We start from the raw sequence: 22,814 nt of genomic DNA on the forward strand, positions 1-22,814 counted from the left end.
AAAAAAAAAAAAAAGGAAAAGGAAAGAAAAACTATTCTTTGTATATCCAAACTTTGTTGCATCCACTTCGTCGTCCCTTATACTTTTTCCAAGGAAACCATAAAAAAAATAAAATGCCACTTTTCTTCTTTTTCTTCTTCTTCTTGGCTATGCAGATCTTTTTCCACAAAATTGCCGATCTGGCCTTTATCGTTTCTTAGTGTTTTCCCCTTTTCGTCCCGGTCTTCGAGAGTTGCTGTATTGCTCATACTGTTTTCAGAAGAAATACGTGCAATACAAGTTTGTCGATGAACTTCTATCGAGGATATTGAAAAACGACCTCCAACGGTAGAAAACATAAAAATCTTAATTAGGAAAAACCACTAAAGACGTTATTTGGCCACTACAGTTAGATTGAACGGAACAATGTACCCAGAACTTCTTTTTGTCCTTCTCTGGGAGCAAGCAACGCCATATGATATTAAGTAGGCGAGCCTGGTATAAATCCGAATAGAGAATTGTGGTTTTTATTGTAACTGCATGAGGCTTGATTCTGAGCGCATGTATTTTTGTGTGGAATATACGCCCGCATTCGCTGACTTAACATACAAAGCGCCTACTCTCACTCTTCACAATGCCTATCTCCGGTTGCTAGAGTAAGTGTAAATCCTCTCAGAAATAAAAGCGATGTCCATGTCCTAAAATAGCATCAAGGTTTTTGAATAATTTGTTATCGAGTCATGTGTACGAAGAAATAGGAAATAGGAAAAGATTCGCATAAAAATGATTCTCTAATGACAATAACTAAATATAAAGAAAAAAAAAGTTGCAAATATTTATTTAGCGATGCAAGTTGAAATGTGTATTAAATTATGGGGAGCAAGTTTTGGCAGCTTCAGATATTTCCTTTTATTATTATTTTGTTTTTAGATGGAATATAATGCGGCTCTTTTGCACGCATTTTCAAGGTCCTATTTACTTTTATTGTTGGAGATGCTGTTCATAATTTTTTTCAAACGCTTATTGAACCTCGAATCGGCATTATTATGCACCATGGCTACATGCCTCTTATAGGCATCCTTCCTCTTAAATGTTTTCTGGCAAATAGAAAATGGACAACTGAGCCCTGGATACTTTTCCACCCTCAAATTTAGCGATTTCTCCATCTCTACATCAAGCTCTCCTCTATGCTGAGATGCACAGTGTCTTCTTAAACCTGTTGCTTGCAGAAATCCTAATATTTTCCAAGGGCACTGCTTTATTGGGCATGTGTACGGTCTTCTAAGGTTGAATTTATCTAAATGCGCGGCAAACATTAGTATTGTTGGGAAATTATCTGAACAGTGGGAACACCGATAACTTCCCCTTTTCGTCTGCTTTTGAGAAAGCGTGCCCGATACCCTAGGGTCATTATATAGTTGAGCCACATGTGAGAGTTGCGAATAAGCCGGGGGAGAGCATTGCGAAGCAATTTGTTCTGTCGCATTGCCTTCAAAAAATGCTGAATCCGCTTCTTTTTGAGGTTTGATCTTTACTGGATCTTTGAACACAGGGCCAAAAGATGGCGTAATGTACTGTACATTATTTGTCATTTCACCATATTTGTCATATAACTGTGAGTCATTTGTTTCAAAAAACGTATCTATTTGTTCAACCTGGCCTTGAACCTCGGGTATTGGAACTGTAGATTCCAGTGATCCCAGTAAATAATTCTTGGCGAAATACAAGTTAGCATCATCCCCTAAAAGTGTTACCGAGTTTTGGTTTATATTTCGCTCTGCTTCATGCCAATGACAAAATGATTTTACTTCTTGGAAATTCTCTCCATTCCAAGATACGTTGGCGATGGCACTGTTTTGCCCAAAGTATAATGGCATTGGTATACTAAGTTCTCAATGGCAGACTGATATGTTATGATTTGTAGAATGCTGGATTTGTTTTGTAAAGAAGGACAACGACGGCTTTGATGGCTACCACAGGCAGAAAACTATAAACTATAAACTAGAATCAGAAAACCTGCTATTACTGTCCATTTTAACTGGAACCATAACTACAAAGTAGTTACAACAAAGACAAAAATACTGAAATAATAAAGCACCTCCTATGAAATATAACAATATGTATTACTTATATTGCTCCCTTTTAATTCATTTGAAGGCACCAGCCTGTTCCCTACATAAGGAAAAACCAGCTAAATATATGGTGATGTACTTAAAAACAAGCGCGGTCATTTCTGTACGCTTTTTGTTAGCAAGCCTGCCGGAGAAGGTCGGATTTTTTTTATTTAAGCGAAACAATATACGCCGGCTATAGATGTAATCTACTACATGCAGCCCTGCTTGCCACTTTAGATACCACAACATCCCTTGAAACAGTGAAAAAAAATGTCTGGCACTTTAGCAACTCTTTGCTACGATGCTATCTACGGCTATTTCTCAATTACTTACAATCACTGACACTGGCACAAAGTGACGACACGAAAGAGCGTAAGGAGAGGCAAACGTACGTCCATTTATACGCCAAGTATAAATGGGACTTTAGATATTTATTTGAAAAAGGAGGAATTAGTAGCAAAAATCTTCAACAAAAAGCGTTTAAATATCCGACGAGGCTGTAGTAGACTATGGATCTAATATGCATGCAGAATACTACAATCTTTTTAAGAAAATTCTACAAAAACTACCAATGTGCAAGACAGCAAACGCGTTTGAATCAGCTATAATTAAAGGCGTAATCGACTATATATCTTCAACTTTCATTTATCATACCATGGCCCACAATATTCCCCACCACTTTATAGGTCAAGTGACCTCCTCTTACCCGGCGACCATGAAAAAGAAATCATACTGTTCAGTCTGGTTAACCTTGAACAGTGTAAAATGAATACTTCATGCACGCATGTGAAAGAGTTTTGATGTATCCCAAGGTCACCAGCGTGGTAAAAGAGTGATACTTAGCGTAATTTTTAATTTGCACTGCCAGCGAACATATTTGTTATACAAATATTGCCTGAATTATGTTTCGAGTCTCTGAAAATCGCCTAAACTTACTGCTGAGAGGCCACGCAACACATGCAAGCGTGTTGAGAAGACTTTTGAGTACGCGTATTAAGGAAGAAAAGACTACCTTAGAGGATGCTGGCATTATCTCTAATAGAACAATTCACGAAAAGCAAAATCACCATATTGAAGGGATTACTAAGGACAATGATCTGGAATTACTAGAAAAAGGTATCAGGAAATCTGACGAGATGACTTCCAATTTCACAAATTATATGTACAGATTTCACAGACTCCCTCCCAATTACGGAAGTAATCAACTCATCACCATCGATAAGGAACTGCAGAGAGAACTGCATGGAGTTATGGCGTCTTTCAAGGCTCCTTGCAGGTTTGCATTTGGTTACGGCTCCGGAGTTTTTGAACAAGCAGGGTATTCTAAAACAGATAGCAAACCCCAAATCGATATTATCTTAGGTGTCACTCATCCATCACATTTTCACTCTATTAATATGAGACAAAATCCCCACCACTATTCCAGTTTGAAATACTTCGGTTCCGAATTCGTTTCCAAATTTCAAGAAATTGGTGCAGGGGTGTACTTCAACCCATTTGCTAATATAAATGGACACGACGTAAAATATGGAGTAGTTTCTATGGAAACGCTTTTAAAAGACGTAGCTACTTGGAATACATTCTATATAGCGGGGCGACTACAAAAACCGGTTAAAATATTAAAGAATGATCTACGAGTGCAATACTGGAACCAGCTAAACCTGAAAGCTGCCGCTACATTGGCTAAGCATTACACCCTAGAGAAAAACAACAACAAGTTTGACGAATTCCAATTTTATAAAGAGATAACCGCTTTGAGTTACGCAGGTGATATTAGATACAAACTAGGTGGAGAAAATCCCGACAAAGTTAACAACATTGTTACTAAAAACTTTGAAAGGTTCCAAATATACTATAGACCTATTTACAAAGAGGTGGTCCTAAACGATTCATTTTATCTTCCAAAGGGATTCACATTAAAAAACACTCAAAGACTCTTACTCAGCCGCATAAGTAAATCGAGTGCACTGCAAACCATTAAAGGTGTTTTCACTGCGGGGGTCACAAAATCGATTAAGTATGCTTGGGCTAAGAAGATGAAATCAATGAAAAGAAGTTAGTTTCCAGTGCAACATACAAGTCTTTCTTTTTCCTAAACTTTACTTTCTTAATTTATTCACATTCCTAATTCGGTCACCGGTCAATATTTATTTATTTATTTATACTTTTTCTTACACCATATTCTCAGGTAATATATATTTCCCATTAACGTCATCAAAATTGGTGCCCAGCCACCAACCGCATTCTGGAGAGGGTCTATAATTCTTGGCACCTGAAAAAAATTTCGTATTTAAGAATTCATCATGGTACGTCCGAAAAGTGGTTTGTTCGTTTATATTCATAAGGGTTATAATACAAATATGTTTTAATCAAAAATATTTAACCAATATTTAAACACTTAGATACTCTTCCATGAGTTTATCAGCTAATTGCACATTCCCGCTTTGCTGATAAATTATAATACAGTTGTATGCGGCGTGTTTTTTCAACTTTTCATCGTCATAGTTCTCTAAAACCTTGTTATAGTATTCAACTGCAATCGATACCAGACCAATCAAATGAAAAGAGCGCCCTAAATTGTAATCTGCTTCTTGTTTTTCCAGATCTGTGTATAGACTTTTTCTTATTGTATAATAGCGATACAAATATCGCAATCCATGAAGTATTTGAAAATGTCTTTGAGCCGTTAGCCTTTGCATGGCACGATGAATATGCGATAGCCCCATTAAAAGGTTAACCATTGGATCGTCTGGAATATCCTCCTCTAGCCTCGTTAAGTACTGTAATGCTGAAAGAAAGCCTCTACTAGAGTAAAGCAAAACAGCATAGATATAGTACAGGTATGGCGATGACTTTTTGTCGGGGTTGTCCACGACTTTGTTCGTTATTGAGGCTTGACCATTAACTTCTGTGCTATATCTGCAACTATCGAAGGCTTTCAGTTGTCTTAAGAAGAATTTTTGTTGAATGGTAGAACTTAGAATATTCAGAGAGGAAGGCCCGCGGCATAAGGAATACATAAATACCTGCAAAACTTTCCTGTTAAATTGAAATTGATTCAGAAGACCTCTTAAGTTTTCCGCCAATTCTTCTTCATCGTCCATTTGCAGTACAATAGCCAGTTTCACGAATTTCATCATTTTGACTCTTTCAGGATCCTGAAAAAAGACGTTCACTTCCTGGGCCGTTTCTACCACACTTAAACCATCCTCAACGCTTTGATATTTCGCTATTATAAGGGAAAGTTCCATAAATAGCTCAAACCATTGCTCATATGACAGTCCTCTTAATTCTGTTGCAGATGTTAGAGTCACTCTCTCTTCCATTAACGGTCCTTCAAACACGCTATCTCCTTCAGCTAGTTTGGATAGTCTTTCTATTTGAAAATCAAGCTCGGTATTAAATTTCTTAGTTCTCCGTAGGATACCAACGAATTTCCTGGAACGACTTTTCATGAAGAAGTTTTTAACACTTGAAAAAATATCAACCAGTTCTGAAACTGTATTAATCCATATAGTGGCTTGTTTGGCTTCACCAAGTGCTGGATCAAACTTGAATTTCTTGATATTCTGATATTTCTCTACGACTTTTGCAGTTATTCTTCTTTCCCTTTCTATTCTCTCTCTCTCTGCGTCATAGGGTGTGCGCTTTTTCTTTCTAAAGGTTCGAAATTTGCTATCCTCTAATAATGGTTTACTGGAGACATCGTTCAAACTATCACCAGAGCCCTTCTCAGTAGATATCCTATTGAGTGATTCATCAACTTGATGTTTTCTCATTTCCACAACGTCAACTAACATATTTTTGAATGTTTCTGGATCGTTTAGGTGATAATAAACTTCTGCGAGTGACACACGAATATCCAAATCGCCTGGTTCAGATTTGATGGCCAATTCGTAATATTCCTTAGCTGTTCCATAAGTTTCGGTTTCTTTGTAACACCTTGCTAGGGGCTTAAAAACGTCAGTTGTACGCCATTCCTCAATAGCCAACAACGGCGTAAAGAAATCAATGGCTTCTTTATACTTTTCGGCCTTTGTCAAAGCAGTCGCTGCTTCAAAATATAAATCTGCAACGTCGGTAAAACTTTCATCGTAAAGACATTGAAAGTGATTGAGGGCTTCAACAAGGTTATCTGTGTCTAACCTCAGCAACCCTAACCTAACTCTGATGTCGATTGGAATAGTATACGATTTTTCCTTTTCAATGGCAGGTAGAGAATCGAAAGTACTATTTTTGAACCTTCTATTGTCAAATTCTGAATCATCCGGAACGCCGTCCCAAAACACCTGACCTTCACGACGTTGAATCCAACGTGCACATTTTTTGATAGCTTTAATACCATCAACCTCACCGACTGCCAGTTTCAAAAAGAGTTCAGCGAGAATATTCAAAGACGACCAATCGAATGGTATACATTTATATTTTGCATTTATTTTTTTCCAGTTAATCTCAGGAAACATCTGCATATCCTCATCTTGATCGTGAGGTTCCTTTTCGGCTTCTTCTTCTGCCCCGCTTTCTTCATCTGAAGAATCTAAAGCATTTTCTGCAGCAGCCAAAATGGCTTCTCTTCTTTCGACATTTGCGTTAAACACTTTCATGTAAAGTTCAACGGCGTCATCGATTCTGTCATAGTCAACGTAAAGAATAGCCAGCTCCCTTAATATGTTCGCATCGTAAGGATTGTAGATATATAGTTTTTGAAATCCATCCAGAGCTCTTGCCAATTGTCCCGTTTTCTTGTACAACATTGCCCGACGATACGTAGATTCCCATTCCATAGGGTTCAAGCTTATAACCCTAGACAAACAGTATATTGCTTGTCTAACGTGATCTAAATCAGCAGATAAGATAGCCACTATTTTCCAAAATTCCCAATCGGACGCATTTAGATGGGCTGCCAAAAACCACGAGTTACAACAATCGTTAAGTCTTCCTTGCAATTGGTAGATGTCACCCAGAGTTTCATAAGCAGCAAAATTACGCGCATCTTTTTTAATGACTTCATTAAATAATCTTTCCGCAACTTGTAAATCATTTCTAACAAATGCTTCATTAGCCTCAGAGAGCAATTGCGCTACTTCTGGATCTAGTACTCTTTCTTTCCTTTGGCGGCCATATGATTTACTTTTATCGTTTTTCTTTTTCTTTTTCACTTTGAAGTTACTTGCTTCCCTAATTGCATTCATGAAATCTTCTTCATCATCTTCAGATATTTCCCCATAGTCTGAAAATTCTGCCAGCAAAGAATCATCCCGCTCAGAGTCGTCCTCATCTTCGCTAAATTGCAAATCGCGAGGTACATCTTCATCACAATATTCCTCATCTTGGATTAGATGCTTGTAGTCGTCAATATTACCGTACAAATGTTCTTCATCTTCTTCATTTTCCTTTGGAACATCGAATTCCTCTGGTTTAGCAAGCTGCTTTTGTTGGCCCCTCTTTGATTTCCTTGCCACCATCGTAGATCGATCCTGGTGCTATTTCTTCAACACCAATTTGCTTGTTTACCAACGCATGTTGTGTACAAATGCCCTGCCAATATTATCATTTAATTGTTTTAGCCGAAGTGCCTAAGAAAATAAGTACACATTAGGACACTCCACGTTTACGACGGAAGCGGCAAGTTTCGTCCCATGAAAAAAAAATAATTCCTGTTTGGGCTAGGTGGCGAAAATTAAAGGAAGGCAAAGAAATCTTTGACTAGATCTATGAATAAAGAAGGGATTTGATCACAATTTGATGAATAGCACTCCTGGTCATAGTGAGAAAAGAGATAAAGATACGATATCATAAAAAAAAAGAACAATAATGTTTTCCGGGTTCAGTTCTTTTGGCGGAGGAAACGGCTTTGTTAATATACCTCAAACGTTTKAGGAATTCTTTAGATGCTATCCTATAGCCATGATGAATGATAGAATACGGAAAGATGACGCAAACTTCGGCGGCAAGATCTTCCTGCCACCAAGCGCTCTGAGCAAACTGTCTATGTTGAACATCAGATATCCCATGCTTTTCAAACTGACTGCCAATGAAAGCGGAAATGTGACACATGGTGGTGTTTTAGAATTTATTGCTGAAGAAGGGAGGGTATACTTGCCCCAATGGATGATGGAAACATTGGGCATACAGCCGGGATCCCTATTACAGATTTCATCGGCGGATGTGCCTCTGGGTCAATTCGTGAAATTAGAACCTCAATCGGTAGACTTTTTAGACATTTCTGACCCTAAGGCAGTTCTAGAAAACGTGTTGAGGAACTTTTCCACATTAACTGTGGATGATGTGATCGAGATCAGTTATAACGGAAAAACATTCAAAATTAAGATTCTAGAGGTGAAACCTGAATCGTCATCAAAAAGTATATGTGTCATTGAGACCGACTTGGTAACCGATTTTGCGCCACCCGTAGGATATGTGGAACCTGATTATAAAGCACTGAAGGCCCAACAAGACAAAGAAAAAAAGAGCCCTTTCAGTAAGGGTCAAGTCTTGGATCCATCGGTGCTTGGGCAGGGATCAATGTCCACAAGAATTGATTATGCAGGCATTACAAACAGTATTAATAATGATCGATCTAAATTCGTTGGCAAAGGACAAAATATATCTGGGAAGGCTCCCAAGAGGAATCCGGAACCCGGGCAAGATTTAAAGAATATAAAGATAACGTTTGATGGCCAACCTGCCAAACTAGATTTGCCTGAAGGCCAACTATTTTTTGGATTTCCAATGGTTCTACCGAAGGACGATGAAGGAAGTGATAGTGAAGCTAAATCTAACGAACAGAATTTCCATGGTCAAGGGATCTCGTTACGAAAAAGCAACAAAAGAAAACCGAAGAAAGATCATGACTCGTCTAAATCAAAAGCTCCAAAGAGTCCTGAAGTCATCGAGATCGACTAGATATTTATATAGCTATAACACTAGTTTATAGAACGGTATAGGGTCTCCAATAAACACACAAAGCATTTTTCAAAGGGACGGATTTCAAATCCAAGAGGCCAATGCGTTGCATTACCTTTTGTGGCGTTTATTATTCGTTTAGTACTAGTATAGAGATGCGTGGATGGGTAGTAAGGCGATATCTCCTCGGCTTAACACCGAAGAAATTCCTTTCGTTTATTCACGGGCGAAATCTATTGTATTTTGTTGAAAAAAAATAAAAAAAGGAAGATTATATAATCTCGGTTACCATTATATAAATGAGGGAAACACTATTTTCTATTGTTACTAGACCCAACCTTTCATTCGGCTTTTAATAAATTTTCCTACCACGGCATCAAACTACAAACAAAACAGATAGACCATCAAACAAAAATAAAATGCAAGTTTCTCCAGCTATTATAAAAGGTATCGCAGTCTCATCCTTGGGTTTATACGCCGGTATTTTAACTTCATCCACAGTAATTTCCATCACCACCCCTATAAACGTTTTGACTCAACATTTGAAAGGCGTTCTATGCACCCTAGGTTGTTGGAGCACTGTATTAGGTGGACTAGCCACGAGCGCCTTTGGCCTCAGCTATTATTTATCTACACCAGGAGACAGACCAAACTACCTACTGTGTGGGTTGGGTATTGCCCCACTATCTGCGGTATACCTGTACTTTGTATCACTGTTTAATCACAAATTGGCACCAAAATGTACCCGTAATGACCTAGAAAACCAAAAGGACGAAAAGTTGCCTCAAAACCACCCACAAGTTGAAGATGGAGAAGCCGCATGTCCATTCTCAAAAATGAACAACGCCAAAAAATTAAAAGCTGAATCAGAAAGAAGTGTCAAATGTCACTCATATATGACATTGCACATGTGCATTGTTACCGGTTTAACCATTTTCACCTTTGGCAAGTGCATTCTAGACGGATTCAGAACATGAACATAGAGCCACGTGACCTGGACCCCAAACTATTTATTTAATGCTAAATATACATGCTTAGCAAAAGGCCGAAAACCCAGTAAATAGGCGAAGCAGCGTAATTTGGCCCCTAATCGGACAAAAGAACTATTTATTTTTACCTACGATATAATTACATACATAGCTGACAATAAAAGACAATTATACGTATAGTATGATACTTTCTCTTACCTCTGTCCCTAACAGTTTGTCCCTGTCCCCTATACGCCTTGGTGACGATGGGCTGTAGTGGTTTCGGAACATAATACAAAAGTAAAGAAGGCGTTTTTCACTTTCATATGCATCATGAACAAAAACTAAAACTGGATTTCGGATAAACTCCAGGTGGGATAGTTTAAAGGCAAATGGTAAGAAAGTGCGAAGTGACGTCAAAAACTAGAGTTGTGCAGACTTCAAGACAAACTCCGCAGCACCAAATACGGCCGAGGGGAAGAAAAGAAAAAAAAATGGGAGATTACAGCACATCCGCTAAATTTATCTCGTATGACTACCAGTTGATCCTGCATATATATCGGATAAAGGAGCACCTGGCCCGTTTAAGCCAGCTCTTTCTTAGTCATTGTGGAAACCGGGTTTTTCTTTTTTTTGTGATGATTTCCGTTTCCGTCAATAGGCTTTTCTATTGTCGACGGTTCCGCGTTTTCAATAAATGAGCGGCCACCTCCGAGTTGGCGGGCCACGAGGGCGGAGGGGAGTGACAACATGCATGAAAAAAACGGAGAAAGCCTGCACAGTCCTGCTTTGGCCCGCAGTGGAGGACGTCATCGTGGACGCCTTCATTTCTGTCGTGAGGGTCTTTCGGTGCTGTCGCGAGGCTGCTTCGACAGGCTGGGTCCGTTTTCCGTTCGGCTCAGAGAGACAAGGGCGTACATGTACTGGCGGATGGTTCCGTAATGATCCGTAACCTCTCGCTCATTTGTCTCGCTTGCGGGTCATCCCATTTTCTGGCCCATTCCGGTTTACTGTTGGTACCCCTTACCTACGTGCTTTATAGAAGACGTCCCCTCTCCGACGGCCTCGTACGAGCGGCTCTAGGGAAAACGTAGATGGAAGTATCTAGTGAGACAAGGTTTGGAAAAAGAAAGCCCGAGCGTAATACCGGGACAATACCTTGGTCCTCAGCCTTTTCAGCGCGGGTATGAGAGAGGTTGCAACAGTGCAAAGGCAGGTAGAAGAGGTGAGGTAAGGAAGGGTGCTATCCAAGCCAAAAGTCGCAGCACCATTTTGGAATAAAAGGAAGGAAAATTCAGGGGACTATGGAAGAGGGATAACCCACTCAGCTCTGGAAGAATCGGACCGTAGTTGCATCTACTATGCATATCCCAAAATGAATCGGACTACGTATACAATAAATAATTTAATATATATATACATATCAGACATTTACATTCTTAGTTTCTCTTTACCCAAATATAACTTTATTAGTTTTTTGTTATTAATAATAAAAAATTAACATAAACAAACAAAAAGCATATTGATAAAGGTACCTGAACCCTATACTACCACTTCAATAAATTCTGTTCATATTCATAAATCATTTGAATATCCGTCACTATACCCAAAATAACAATAAATACAGCATATAAGTAAGAACGAAAAAAAAATGTATACAAAATTAAGACCTATACAATCAGGAACTTTTAGCACGGTTTACAAAGCATGGAGTACCAAGTACAATCGCTACGTCGCTTTAAAAATCACTCCTAAATACAAAACTTCAGAAAAAAACATGCTAAACGAATACAATGTAATGAAGACTTTAAGCTCTCACAGCCCTCACCCCAACATTTGTTCAATGCTTGATTTTTACACTGACGATTCGTACTACGTCATGGTTCTAGAGTACTGCGAGTGCGGTGACCTTTACGACTTTCTTGATATTGCTAAGAGTCAAGGCACTCCTTCATCTCCCTCTTTGATCCAAATCGACATGCAAAAAATCATCAGGCAACTGTATTCAGCAATACAATTTGCTCACAGCTTGGGAATTGCACATAGAGACATCAAACCGGAAAACGTTCTTTTAACCATCAATGGTGACGTTAAATTGGCCGATTGGGGCCATGCTATCCAAGCCTCCAAGTCTAACGACTACCAAATCGGCACAGATAATTATAGAGCACCAGAAACCTTTTCAAACCGTATTGAGACTTCTTCTTTTAAGAGGAAGCTGGACCTATCATCCGCCCCATTGTACAACACTTACAAGGCAGACTATTGGTCGCTAGGTGCTACTATATTCTATTTGCTTTTTGGTGATTGTCTTTTCAGAGTTTTGAAACCAAAGAAGGGTCAACATCTAAAAAACTTAAATGAATTCGAAAAGGATCCGTTTGCGTTCATCTACAATAAATATGTTGTACCAAGGCTGGCCGGTGGTTACAACAATGAAGGAGATTTGCATGAAAGCTTACAACACACAAGACAATACGTCTGGCAAGACCTGCCCGATATTTACGATGTCTTCCACTTGTGCAAAATCATTGTGGATACGCTCCTGAGGGTATCGGATGCCGAAGAGAGATCAATGGAAAAATTTATGAACATGGTTGACTCTGCATGGAACAAAGACACCTCTACAAAAGATTCCTTTTCTTACCAAAGTAAAATTGACCTGTTCTGGGAACAATGGTCAATAAACACTGAATCAATACCATCTAATTTCCAGTTAAGAAATTTTGAAAAGCCCTGCTTGGTTCAGGACAGCAAGTAGGAAAAAAAAAATACTCTCATGGACATGCATTTATTTATTTGTTTTACTTGATTTTTTTTTTCTTTCCTGCATTTCATATTCTTAACTCGGACCATCTGCATAACTTCATTACATGTCGCCTATCAACGTCATTCAGTATAAAAAACTTATATATTCATTTTTTCTAGAGATTTTTAATAGACTTTTTTCTTTCTGTGCCTCTTTTCAATGCGTGGAGCTGAAACTCTTTTATGTATATACAGTACTAAAATTTATTTAATATAAACGGAACAATATATCAACATGCAAATGCGCCGCCAGTGGCAATTTTTTTTTCGTAATGAATCAACTCGACGTCTTCAATGGTATGGACTAAAATTTTAGAGTTTTCTTCGTTGAATTCAAATATAAAAGTGCCTCTTATTAACCGTGATAACCTTCTCACTTTATTCTTTTTTATAGTGTCATCTTTTCCAATCTTACCTTCTTTAATATTTCCGTTTTTGTTAAAATTTTGTATGGACTTTTCGGCTGCGTCATCAATGTATTCTGTAACAACCCTTTGATTCAGATTATTTATCGTAGGATGTAAAATGTAATCTATCACTGGTACTGATCTCATTGAAAACGAATTCTCCCCTTCGACCCCGTCTTTCTTTTTTTTCAACTCGTCGTTAATCTCTGGCTTAGAAATTTTGCAACGATCTTCCGGTATACAACTTTGCCACTTGATAACCAGTTTGTCATTGGGCGTGATAGTGTTGTAATTCTGAGGATTTTCTTTGAATTCTCCGCCTTTCGATGTCGAATTTAAAGTCTTGACTAAACTTATATGCAAGCGGCACTCTTCGTCGAGTACGAACTTTCGTACTATCATCCTGATGGCATTCAAAGAAGCCTTATATTTGGATCTTCCGTGCAACACTGGGATATAGGGATGCGAAGTGGGAAATAATCTCAAAGTTATATTATCAGCGAGTACGGATTCTTTGAGCATCCTTTGTAGTAAGTTAGGTACACCGTCACCTACCAAATAATCAGTAACCTCTCCCAGGTTGGCCAATTTTATAGAGTTCGAGTACCATCGAGAGAGGGTTCCCTTAATTGGTATCGTGCTTCTGAAAACGCTCCTTGAAAACATGAGCTATCCCCAACCTACTCTGCACTGATAAGCACTGCCAGCGTATTCTGTGGTGGGAAGGTATTGTTTTACATAGACCCTTCCAAGACTACGGACTTGGCACAACATCCCTTATTAAGAGCTTTTAAGGGCGCTTCTATATTGTCGTTCTAAATTTTTCGTGACTGCATGTACGCGCTTCCTCAACATATGACCTCCGTCCTAAGGTGTAAACAGCAATGCGCTCGAATGCGCCCAAACAGGTATTAACTGAAATTGCTCCCCGCTTCATATTTCTCTAATATTTAGCAATTAGGGATTAAGAACTCATCGATTTCCTTTTCCTCTCTTATTCTATGGTACAGCAACGCACGAAAGCGTTTAAACATTCAGAGATGCCTAGGCATCTACAAATGCAAGAAAACTCGAAATCGTTTTTTGTTGGAGCATAGCAACCAAATCTATATATCTATCACTAACGGTAACAAGAATTCTTCCCTAAGCCTTTTCTTTTCAAAATGTGGTAGCATGACATAATCGCAGAATTGCCGCCGTCACACTTGACGACACAGGTACCCGGAGAGATGTTCTGCTTTTCTCGACACTTTCTTTTTCTTCCATTTTTTTTTCACTCTTTCTTTTTCTTCGTGCCCGTCAATGAAATTTCAGTTTCATAGCAATTTATTCCTAGTGAATATTATTCAATAAAGTTGGTTTTTTCTCCTATATATATTTACCTTTTAACATATTAAGGACATTAAGGTAGAAATATATTATAGAATACCGAATCCTCAATTGTTTAGTGCTGATTGAGACGTACTTCATTTAAACTATCCGCTGCATTTCGATTGAAATATAGTATTACAATATCATACAGACAAGTTCAACGACGAATAAAATGTCATCTCAGTTTTTCCTAAAGACATCCCAAGATATAGAGTTGTTCCAAAGCTATCCTACTTTTGAGCAATCCAATACAAATTCAAAGGACTTCCCTGTTATTTCCTCGGTTTTATCGCCATGTGGCAGATTTTTGGCTCTATCTACGAAGGAAAACGTCAAGGTCTTCACGGGTCCATGTTTAGATACCGTTTTATTAACGATGAAGCTTACCGACGTATATGATTTGCATTTCTCTCCCGCTGGTAACTACTTGAGTACTTGGGAAAGAACCTCTGTACAAGACCCAAATCACAAGAACGTAAAAGTCTGGTATTTGAATAAACCATTCAAGAGTGACTCTACTCCAGAAGACATACTTCCTGCCTATGAGTACCAAGCCAAATCTCAAAGCGGCTGGTTTTTGCAATTTTCCAAATTAGACAACTACGCATTAAAACTTTTTAAACACGACTTGAAAATTGTCAAGTTGGGCTCAACAAATGCCGACAGTTTCGATTTCCAATCTCCATATGCTGTGTTGTCTGATAGTAACGAAACTTCTCAACACTTCACCACTTATTTGGTCTCTCCGGCAGAACATCCAACAATTTGTACTTTCACTCCAGAAAAAGGTGGTAAACCAGCCCAATTGATCATCTGGGCTCTTTCAGAAGGTAAAATTACTAAAAAAATTGCATCCAAGACTTTTTTCAAAGCCGATTCCTGCCAATTGAAATGGAACCCGTTAGGTAACGCTATCTTATGTTTGGCCATTACTGATTTTGATTCCTCAAACAAATCCTACTATGGTGAGAATACACTATATCTACTCTCTTTCCAAGGTGTCAACGGTACCTTAGGAGGTAACTCTGTGCGTGTTTCCCTGACCACTGGTCCTGTCCATGATTTCACATGGTCCCCAACTTCAAGGCAATTTGGTGTCATTGCTGGCTATATGCCAGCTACCATTTCCTTTTTCGATTTAAGAGGTAACGTCGTTCATTCCTTACCAAAACAAGCCAAAAACACGATGCTATTTTCTCCTTCCGGTCATTATATTCTTATTGCCGGGTTTGGTAACCTACAAGGTTCCGTGGAAATTCTAGATCGTCTTGACAAGTTCAAATGCGTGAGTAAATTCGATGCTACAAACACTTCTGTATGCAAATGGTCGCCCGGAGGAGAATTCATCATGACAGCCACTACATCACCAAGATTGAGAGTGGACAATGGTGTCAAAATATGGCATGTATCTGGCTCTTTAGTATTTGTTAAAGAATTTAAGGAGCTATTGAAAGTGGATTGGAGACTACCTTGTAATTATAAGACCTTGGAAAGTAGAGATGAAGCATTGATTGAAGACCATGTCATTAGTAACTGGGAAGCGTTACCTGAATCATCGACATCTTTACTAGATCCTAAAATATCTAACAGATCGGATCTACAAATACATTCTAGTGTCCAAGAATACATAAGCCAACATCCAAGCAGGGAAGCCAGTGCTAATGGGAACGGTTCAAAGGCCAAACCCGCTGGTGCTTACAAACCTCCTCACGCAAGAAGAACAGGCGGTGTCCGCACAGTTCCAGGGGTTCCTCCTGGTGCCACTAAGCAAACAATCCCAGGGCTAGTCCCAGGGATTCCTGCTAATAAAGACGCGAACACCAAGAACAGGAGAAGGAGGGCCAATAAGAAGACAGGTGACTTATCGCCTGATTCCACGCCTGCACCATCAGTGCTTGTAGCCACAGATGCCCCAACATCTAATAAGGAAACCTCCCCCGAAGAGAAAAAAATGAGGTCACTATTAAAAAAGTTAAGGGCCATTGAAACCTTAAAAGAAAGGCAAGCCGTTGGTGATAAGCTAGAGGACACGCAAATCCTTAAAATTCAAACTGAAGAAAAAGTTTTGAAAGATTTGGAAAAATTAGGTTGGAAAGATGAATAAACTATAACAAGTTGTTTTTAAACAATCTGTAAATATCAACAACGTCATATAATGCTGCCCTGAAAATTTTTGCTGTTTCATGTGATTACTATTTCCTTCACCGTTTTTCCCCCATCCTACTTGTTTATTTTACTTCTCCACATTTTTTTTTTTGTTAATCAATTAGTTATCGATAAATACATAGTTAGTGAGCATTTACCCTTATTTTTCATCTCTTGACAAAGCATGTACCATGAATAACATAGGCGTATACCGATATTTGTGACACTTCATCCGGAATATGCAGCTGCTATATCCTGTGCACTCTTTCGTCCAGCACCTGCAGCCTATGCCACCACAGTTTTACCGTCGCTGCTGTGACAGAAAAAGAAAAAAAAAAAAAGAAATGGCGCCGTGCCAAAATTTATGCCATAGATCGGCCCCCGCAACATGAACGGCACGGCGCCAATTCTAGATCTCAAACTGTGGGAACTGCCGTAGCACCACACTCGAGTATCAATATAGTGGAAAAAAACAACTGCCACAGTTGTTCCTAGCGATGTTTCTCTCGCTGTTAATGGGGGCTTTAGTAACACAGTCTTGCACTAGTACTATTTCCCTGCTTGGCAAGGAAATTTCTTGAGTCAGCCTGCTTTTTCATGTGGCAAGGAACACAAGGGTAAATGATACACACACACACACACACACACACACACACACACACACACACACACACACATATATATATACAGGATGTATTTATTCTATATACTTTCCCGATTATCCATTGGGTTACCTTTTATTTTACTTTGCACTTTTTTTCATTTAAACTTAAAAGAGCAATAAGGAAAAAACGAAAGACACAACAACATGGCCGAAGGAAGAACTTTTCTTTCTCAGTTGAATGTCTTCAACAAGGAAAACTACCAGTTTCCCTCTTCTTCCACAACCAAAAAGAAATCGAGCACCACAACGGTAGATGTTGACAACGATGCCTCCGATTTCGAAGCAGGCCAACAGTTCGCTACAGAGTTGGACCAAGGTGAAAAGCAACTAGGTGTTTTGTCATGTATCGGGCTTATCTGCAACAGAATGCTTGGTACAGGTGTTTTCGCCGTGTCCTCGACAATTTACACATTATGTGGGTCTGTGGGACTTGCTTTGATCATGTGGGCCGTCGGGGCCATTATTGCCATTTCTGGTTTATACGTCTACATGGAGTTCGGTACAGCTATACCGAAGAATGGTGGTGAAAAGAATTACTTGGAAGCCATCTTCAGAAAACCCAAATTTTTCATTACCTGTATGTACGCTGCCTACATTTTTTTCCTAGGTTGGGCTGCTGGTAACTCCATAAATACGGCTGTCATGTTTTTAACTGCGGCTGATGCGGAAATCACGAAATGGAACCAAAGAGGTATTGGTGTGGCTGTCGTTTTCTTTGCGTTTTTGATAAATTCTTTGAACGTTAAAATTGGTTTATATCTACAAAACATTTTGGGTGTTTTCAAAGTTGGTATTGTCCTTTTCATCTCCATTACCGGTTGGGTTGCCCTTGGTGGTGGGCTAAAAGACGGTTACCAATCTCACAATTTCCGTAACGCCTTTGAAGGTACCGAAACGGCCACTGCTTACGGTATTGTTAACGCCTTGTATAGTGTTATTTGGTCATTTGTTGGTTACTCGAATGTTAATTACGCACTTGGTGAAGTCAAGAACCCTGTGAGAACTTTGAAGATCGCAGGTCCTACATCTATGGTTTTTTTGGCAATCGTTTACATTTTTGTCAATATTGCCTACTTTGCTGTGGTGCCAAAAGAAAAGCTAATATCTTCCAAGTTAGTCTTAGCAGCCGATTTCTTTGATATCGTTTTTGGTGGCCAAGCCAAAAGAGCTGCTGCCGCATTGGTCGGGTTGAGCGCCTTGGGTAATGTTCTTTCTGTTATTTTTTCTCAAGGTAGAATCATTCAACAGTTGGGTCGTGAAGGTATCCTGCCATTTTCCAACTTTTTTGCCTCTTCCAAACCTTTCAACTCCCCAATGGTTGGTTTGTTTCAACATTTTGTTGTCTGTACAATCACCATTATAGCTCCGCCTCCAGGTGATGCGTATCTACTAGTTCAAAATTTGATTTCTTACCCAATGAACATTATCAATTTCGCCATCAGTGCTGGTTTACTATGGATATATTGGCAACGTAGACAAGGTAAGATTGAATGGAACCCACCAATCAAGGCCGGCGTTTTTGTCACAGGGTTTTTCGCATTATCTAATCTATATCTGATCATTGCACCATATGTTCCTCCATCAAACGGCGAGTCCGTTTATTCAAGCATGCCATACTGGATCCACTGTGTGATCGCATGGGGTATCTTCCTCTTTGGTGGTGTTTACTACGTTGTATGGGCACAATTATTACCAAAATGGGGCCACTACAAATTGGTCACGAAGGATGTGCTTGGTGAAGACGGATTTTGGAGAGTCAAGATTGCCAAAGTTCATGATACTAATGACAGCGATGATATGGATACACAAGAAGACGGTATTGTCGAAACTGATATAATCGAACATTTTAAAAGTGAAGAAGAAAAACAACTATAGACATTATTTCTCCTCATCCATCTCACCTYACTATCATGTGCCAACATTCTCATAGACTGCATTGCCTTACATAAGTGCTTACATAATACACTTCATAATAATTTCCACTATTGGTATAATCTTCTATTTGCGTATTTTCAGTTTTGATTGCGCGTGTATAAAATGGGATGTCAAAGAAACCTCAGACTCATTGAAACGAAAGCCTGTCCTAATGTAGGGAATAGAAGAGAAGCCACATGTAACTCTTAATAACTCCAATACAGCGTTCATTTGAACGGCAATCCCATTTGAGCGGATATAATGTGTAGTGAGACAATTATTCAGTTGCTTACCCTGCATCCGTCGCTGGTGATCATTTCTTCGGGAAAAGCTTTTTTTTTATCAATCAAAGGCCCAATTGAGTTACAACTGAAATTAAGCTGAGTTGGCGGAACAGTGTGATAATAGCGAAGGGAAAATCTAAGAAAAGGTTCAAGCTACAAGACAGAGATAGAAAAAATTAAATTTCGAGGATGGTGGAGCAAGATAATGGGCCTTCACAGAAATTGCTCAAGACACAATACGATGCCGTCTTCCACTTAAAGGACGAAAATGGCATAGAAATATATCCGATATTCAATGTACTGCCACCCAAGAAGGAATATCCGGACTATTACATTATAATAAAGAACCCGGTATCTTTAAACACTTTGAAAAAGCGATTACCTCACTATACGTCTCCGCAAGATTTCATTAACGATTTTGCTCAAATTCCTTGGAACGCAATGACGTACAATGCGAAGGACTCGGTAATTTATAAATATGCTACCATACTAGAGTCTTTCATCAAAGAGAAAGTCATACTCAATCTAAGAAAGTACTACCCAGATTTAAAATATCCCTCTTTAGGCCAGATTCCGGAAGTATCAGGTGAGGCAATACAACAATCCAATATGTCCCCGAATATCGCTAATATAAAGGCAAACGACAATAGACCTGAATTACATTCGGAAGTAAAGGCAGCTTTTGCCAAACTGGATAATTCTATTATTGATAAGGCACAACCAAGCCAAGCTTACAGAGAACAAAAAAGTCTACCAGCACTCCCAACACACTCTGCCTCCATTACCCCGCAACAATTGGCTTCGCCCACTCCAGTCGTTAATTATACAAACAACAACATTGCACATCCAAAGACCCATGTCAGGCGTGGTAGGCCACCAGTCATTGATCTACCCTATGTTTTGAGAATCAAGAATATTTTAAAGATGCTTAGAAGAGAAGTCGACCAAAACAATAAGACGCTTACTCTGTATTTTGAAAAATTACCAGACAGGAATGATGAGCCAACTTACTATTCTGTCATAACAGATCCTATCTGCTTGATGGATATTAAGAAAAAAGTCAAATCCAGAAAATATAAAAACTTCAATAGTTTTGAAAATGATTTCCAGCTAATGTTAACGAATTTTAAGATATACTACTCCCAAGATCAAAGCAATATAATAAGAGCTCAGCTATTGGAAAAAAACTTCAACAGGTTAGTGAGAATCGAATTATCCAAACCCGACGAAGACTATCTACCTGAAGGCGAATTAAGATATCCTTTGGATGAAATTGAAATTAATGACGAAAGGTACCAAATAGGTGATTGGGTTCTTTTATCAAACCCAAATGACATAAACAAACCTATTGTAGGTCAAATTTTCAGATTATGGTCAACTACAGATGGTAATAAATGGCTGAATGCTTGTTGGTATTTTAGGCCAGAACAAACTGTTCATCGGGTTGATAGATTATTTTATAAAAACGAAGTCATGAAAACCGGCCAATATAGAGACCACCCTATTCAGGATATAAAGGGAAAGTGCTATGTTATTCATTTCACCAGATTTCAGCGCGGGGATCCTAGTTCGAAAGTTAATGGTCCGCAATTTGTTTGCGAATTTCGGTATAATGAAAGTGATAAAGTTTTTAACAAAATCAGAACCTGGAAAGCTTGTTTACCCGAGGAGCTCCGTGACCAAGATGAAGCCACAATTCCTGTTAATGGAAGAAAATTTTTTAAATACACTTCTCCAATAGCAGATTTATTGCCACCTAACGGTACTTTGAACGATAAAATCCCAGAACCCACAGAAGGTGCACCAACGGCTCCACCTTTAGTTGGCGCGGTATATTTAGGCTCTAAATTAGAGAGGGATGACCTGGGAGAATATTCAACTTCTGATGATTGCCCGCGGTATATAATAAGACCAGATGATCCACCAGAAGAAGGCAAGATCGATTACGAGACAGGAACAATCATCACCGACACTTTAACCACAGGCGGTATGCCCAAAGTGAACAGCTCTTCTACAATGCGTTTGCCTACTTTAAAGCAAACAAAAACAATTTCCAATTCAAATTTTGGTTCTTCATCAAATATTTCACTGTTGAATCAGAATTTTAATCATTCTTCCAACTTTTTGAAATTGGAGAATATGAGTAATAATACACATAGCTTATTATCACATCCTTCCATTTCTAAATTTCAATCTCCGACGTTAATAGAACAAGTCAATCGCTCAAAAAATCATATTTCGAAGAAACACGGACATGCATCCTCAGCGGCTACTAAGAAGTCTGCATCCAAAAGTTTTACGTTAACTTCAATGATCAACAGCCTAACTGCTCATACGTCCAAATATAACTTTAATCATATTGTTATCGAAGCTCCCGGTGCATTTGTAGTTCCTATACCAATGCAAAAAAACATCAATACCATACAATCAACAGAACACGCCAGCAGAACAAGACCAAAAAACCCTCAAAGTCTCGGTACTACTGTCATTGATGATACCAATACGCCTGGTGAGCAAATAATATGGTTTAAAGGTCCCGGTGTGAAAATTTCTGAAAGAATTATTGATTCTGGAAACGATCTAGTACGAGTACCTTTGAATGGATGGTTTTGTAAAAATAAAATGAAGAACTTAGATTACGAAGAAATTGAAGAAGACATTATAGAACCATTAAATGACACTAGCGATGATATGATAGCCCATATTTTCAATCCTCCCTCAAATTTAAATTTAGACATGGATTTGAATTTGAGTCCCTCTTCGAATAACTCTACCAATTTTATAGATTTTAGTACAATGGCAAACGGTGAGGACGATGGGAAGGAAAGCGACACAGCAGAAGAAACTGAAGATGAAGATGAAGACACAGACGACGAGCATAATATGGAAGACGTCCCAACAACCTCAGCTTTTGGCTTAAATTCATCCGCTGAATATCTTGCATTTAGACTACGAGAGCTCAACAAATGATAGTTATGATTCTATCGCAGACACAAGCACATGCACATGCACACACCTAAAAACATATATAAAAATATATATATACATACATATGTAAGTATATATTGTTTTGTTGTTCATAGTATAGAAGCCAAACAATTTGTAACTTTTAAGCAGATGATATAAATGTAATTATTATTTACCATTCATTGAGGTTTTATATAAACTTCTGTTTTTTTGTAAAGTATATTAAGGAATGACAATGGAGTAAGATGTCTTATTCGATTCTCAAGCGTACAGCAGTCAAAAGCAGC

The 22,814-nt window shown here is 38.7% G+C and overlaps 10 protein-coding genes across 10 annotated transcripts; 7 read left to right on the forward strand and 3 right to left on the reverse strand.

Moving 5' to 3' along the window:
- Nucleotides 1–950: 950 nt before the first annotated feature.
- On the reverse strand, nucleotides 951–1,856 carry RME1 (Rme1p; the record flags this gene model as incomplete). The annotated part of the gene is made up of 1 exon (XM_018365160.1): nucleotides 951–1,856. The coding sequence occupies one exon, from the start codon at nucleotides 1,854–1,856 to the stop codon at nucleotides 951–953; it is 906 nt and encodes a 301-aa protein (XP_018222260.1).
- A 1,139-nt stretch (nucleotides 1,857–2,995) lies between these two features.
- Nucleotides 2,996–4,153, forward strand: TAM41 (putative phosphatidate cytidylyltransferase; the record flags this gene model as incomplete). Its single annotated transcript, XM_018365161.1, has 1 exon — nucleotides 2,996–4,153. The coding sequence occupies one exon, from the start codon at nucleotides 2,996–2,998 to the stop codon at nucleotides 4,151–4,153; it is 1,158 nt and encodes a 385-aa protein (XP_018222261.1).
- A 330-nt stretch (nucleotides 4,154–4,483) lies between these two features.
- Nucleotides 4,484–7,558, reverse strand: TFC4 (transcription factor TFIIIC subunit TFC4; the record flags this gene model as incomplete). Its single annotated transcript, XM_018365162.1, has 1 exon — nucleotides 4,484–7,558. One exon carries the CDS (start codon nucleotides 7,556–7,558, stop codon nucleotides 4,484–4,486), a length of 3,075 nt encoding a protein of 1,024 aa, XP_018222262.1.
- A 349-nt stretch (nucleotides 7,559–7,907) lies between these two features.
- UFD1 (polyubiquitin-binding protein UFD1) lies at nucleotides 7,908–8,999 on the forward strand (the record flags this gene model as incomplete). The annotated part of the gene is made up of 1 exon (XM_018365163.1): nucleotides 7,908–8,999. The coding sequence occupies one exon, from the start codon at nucleotides 7,908–7,910 to the stop codon at nucleotides 8,997–8,999; it is 1,092 nt and encodes a 363-aa protein (XP_018222263.1).
- A 419-nt stretch (nucleotides 9,000–9,418) lies between these two features.
- SCM4 (Scm4p) lies at nucleotides 9,419–9,976 on the forward strand (the record flags this gene model as incomplete). The annotated part of the gene is made up of 1 exon (XM_018365164.1): nucleotides 9,419–9,976. One exon carries the CDS (start codon nucleotides 9,419–9,421, stop codon nucleotides 9,974–9,976), a length of 558 nt encoding a protein of 185 aa, XP_018222264.1.
- Nucleotides 9,977–11,618: 1,642 nt separating this feature from the next.
- FMP48 (protein kinase FMP48) lies at nucleotides 11,619–12,728 on the forward strand (the record flags this gene model as incomplete). The annotated part of the gene is made up of 1 exon (XM_018365165.1): nucleotides 11,619–12,728. The coding sequence occupies one exon, from the start codon at nucleotides 11,619–11,621 to the stop codon at nucleotides 12,726–12,728; it is 1,110 nt and encodes a 369-aa protein (XP_018222265.1).
- A 277-nt stretch (nucleotides 12,729–13,005) lies between these two features.
- On the reverse strand, nucleotides 13,006–13,848 carry MCO32 (Mco32p; the record flags this gene model as incomplete). Its single annotated transcript, XM_018365166.1, has 1 exon — nucleotides 13,006–13,848. The coding sequence occupies one exon, from the start codon at nucleotides 13,846–13,848 to the stop codon at nucleotides 13,006–13,008; it is 843 nt and encodes a 280-aa protein (XP_018222266.1).
- An 877-nt stretch (nucleotides 13,849–14,725) lies between these two features.
- On the forward strand, nucleotides 14,726–16,657 carry DI49_2014 (translation initiation factor 2A; the record flags this gene model as incomplete). Its single annotated transcript, XM_018365167.1, has 1 exon — nucleotides 14,726–16,657. One exon carries the CDS (start codon nucleotides 14,726–14,728, stop codon nucleotides 16,655–16,657), a length of 1,932 nt encoding a protein of 643 aa, XP_018222267.1.
- Nucleotides 16,658–17,506: 849 nt separating this feature from the next.
- Nucleotides 17,507–19,237, forward strand: MUP1 (Mup1p; the record flags this gene model as incomplete). Its single annotated transcript, XM_018365168.1, has 1 exon — nucleotides 17,507–19,237. The coding sequence occupies one exon, from the start codon at nucleotides 17,507–17,509 to the stop codon at nucleotides 19,235–19,237; it is 1,731 nt and encodes a 576-aa protein (XP_018222268.1).
- A 512-nt stretch (nucleotides 19,238–19,749) lies between these two features.
- On the forward strand, nucleotides 19,750–22,530 carry RSC1 (RSC subunit protein RSC1; the record flags this gene model as incomplete). The annotated part of the gene is made up of 1 exon (XM_018365169.1): nucleotides 19,750–22,530. The coding sequence occupies one exon, from the start codon at nucleotides 19,750–19,752 to the stop codon at nucleotides 22,528–22,530; it is 2,781 nt and encodes a 926-aa protein (XP_018222269.1).
- Between the last annotated feature and the right edge of the window lie 284 nt (nucleotides 22,531–22,814).

This window comes from Saccharomyces eubayanus, chromosome VII (genome assembly GCF_001298625.1).
Source record: "Saccharomyces eubayanus strain FM1318 chromosome VII, whole genome shotgun sequence".
Lineage (NCBI taxonomy): Eukaryota > Fungi > Ascomycota > Saccharomycetes > Saccharomycetales > Saccharomycetaceae > Saccharomyces > Saccharomyces eubayanus.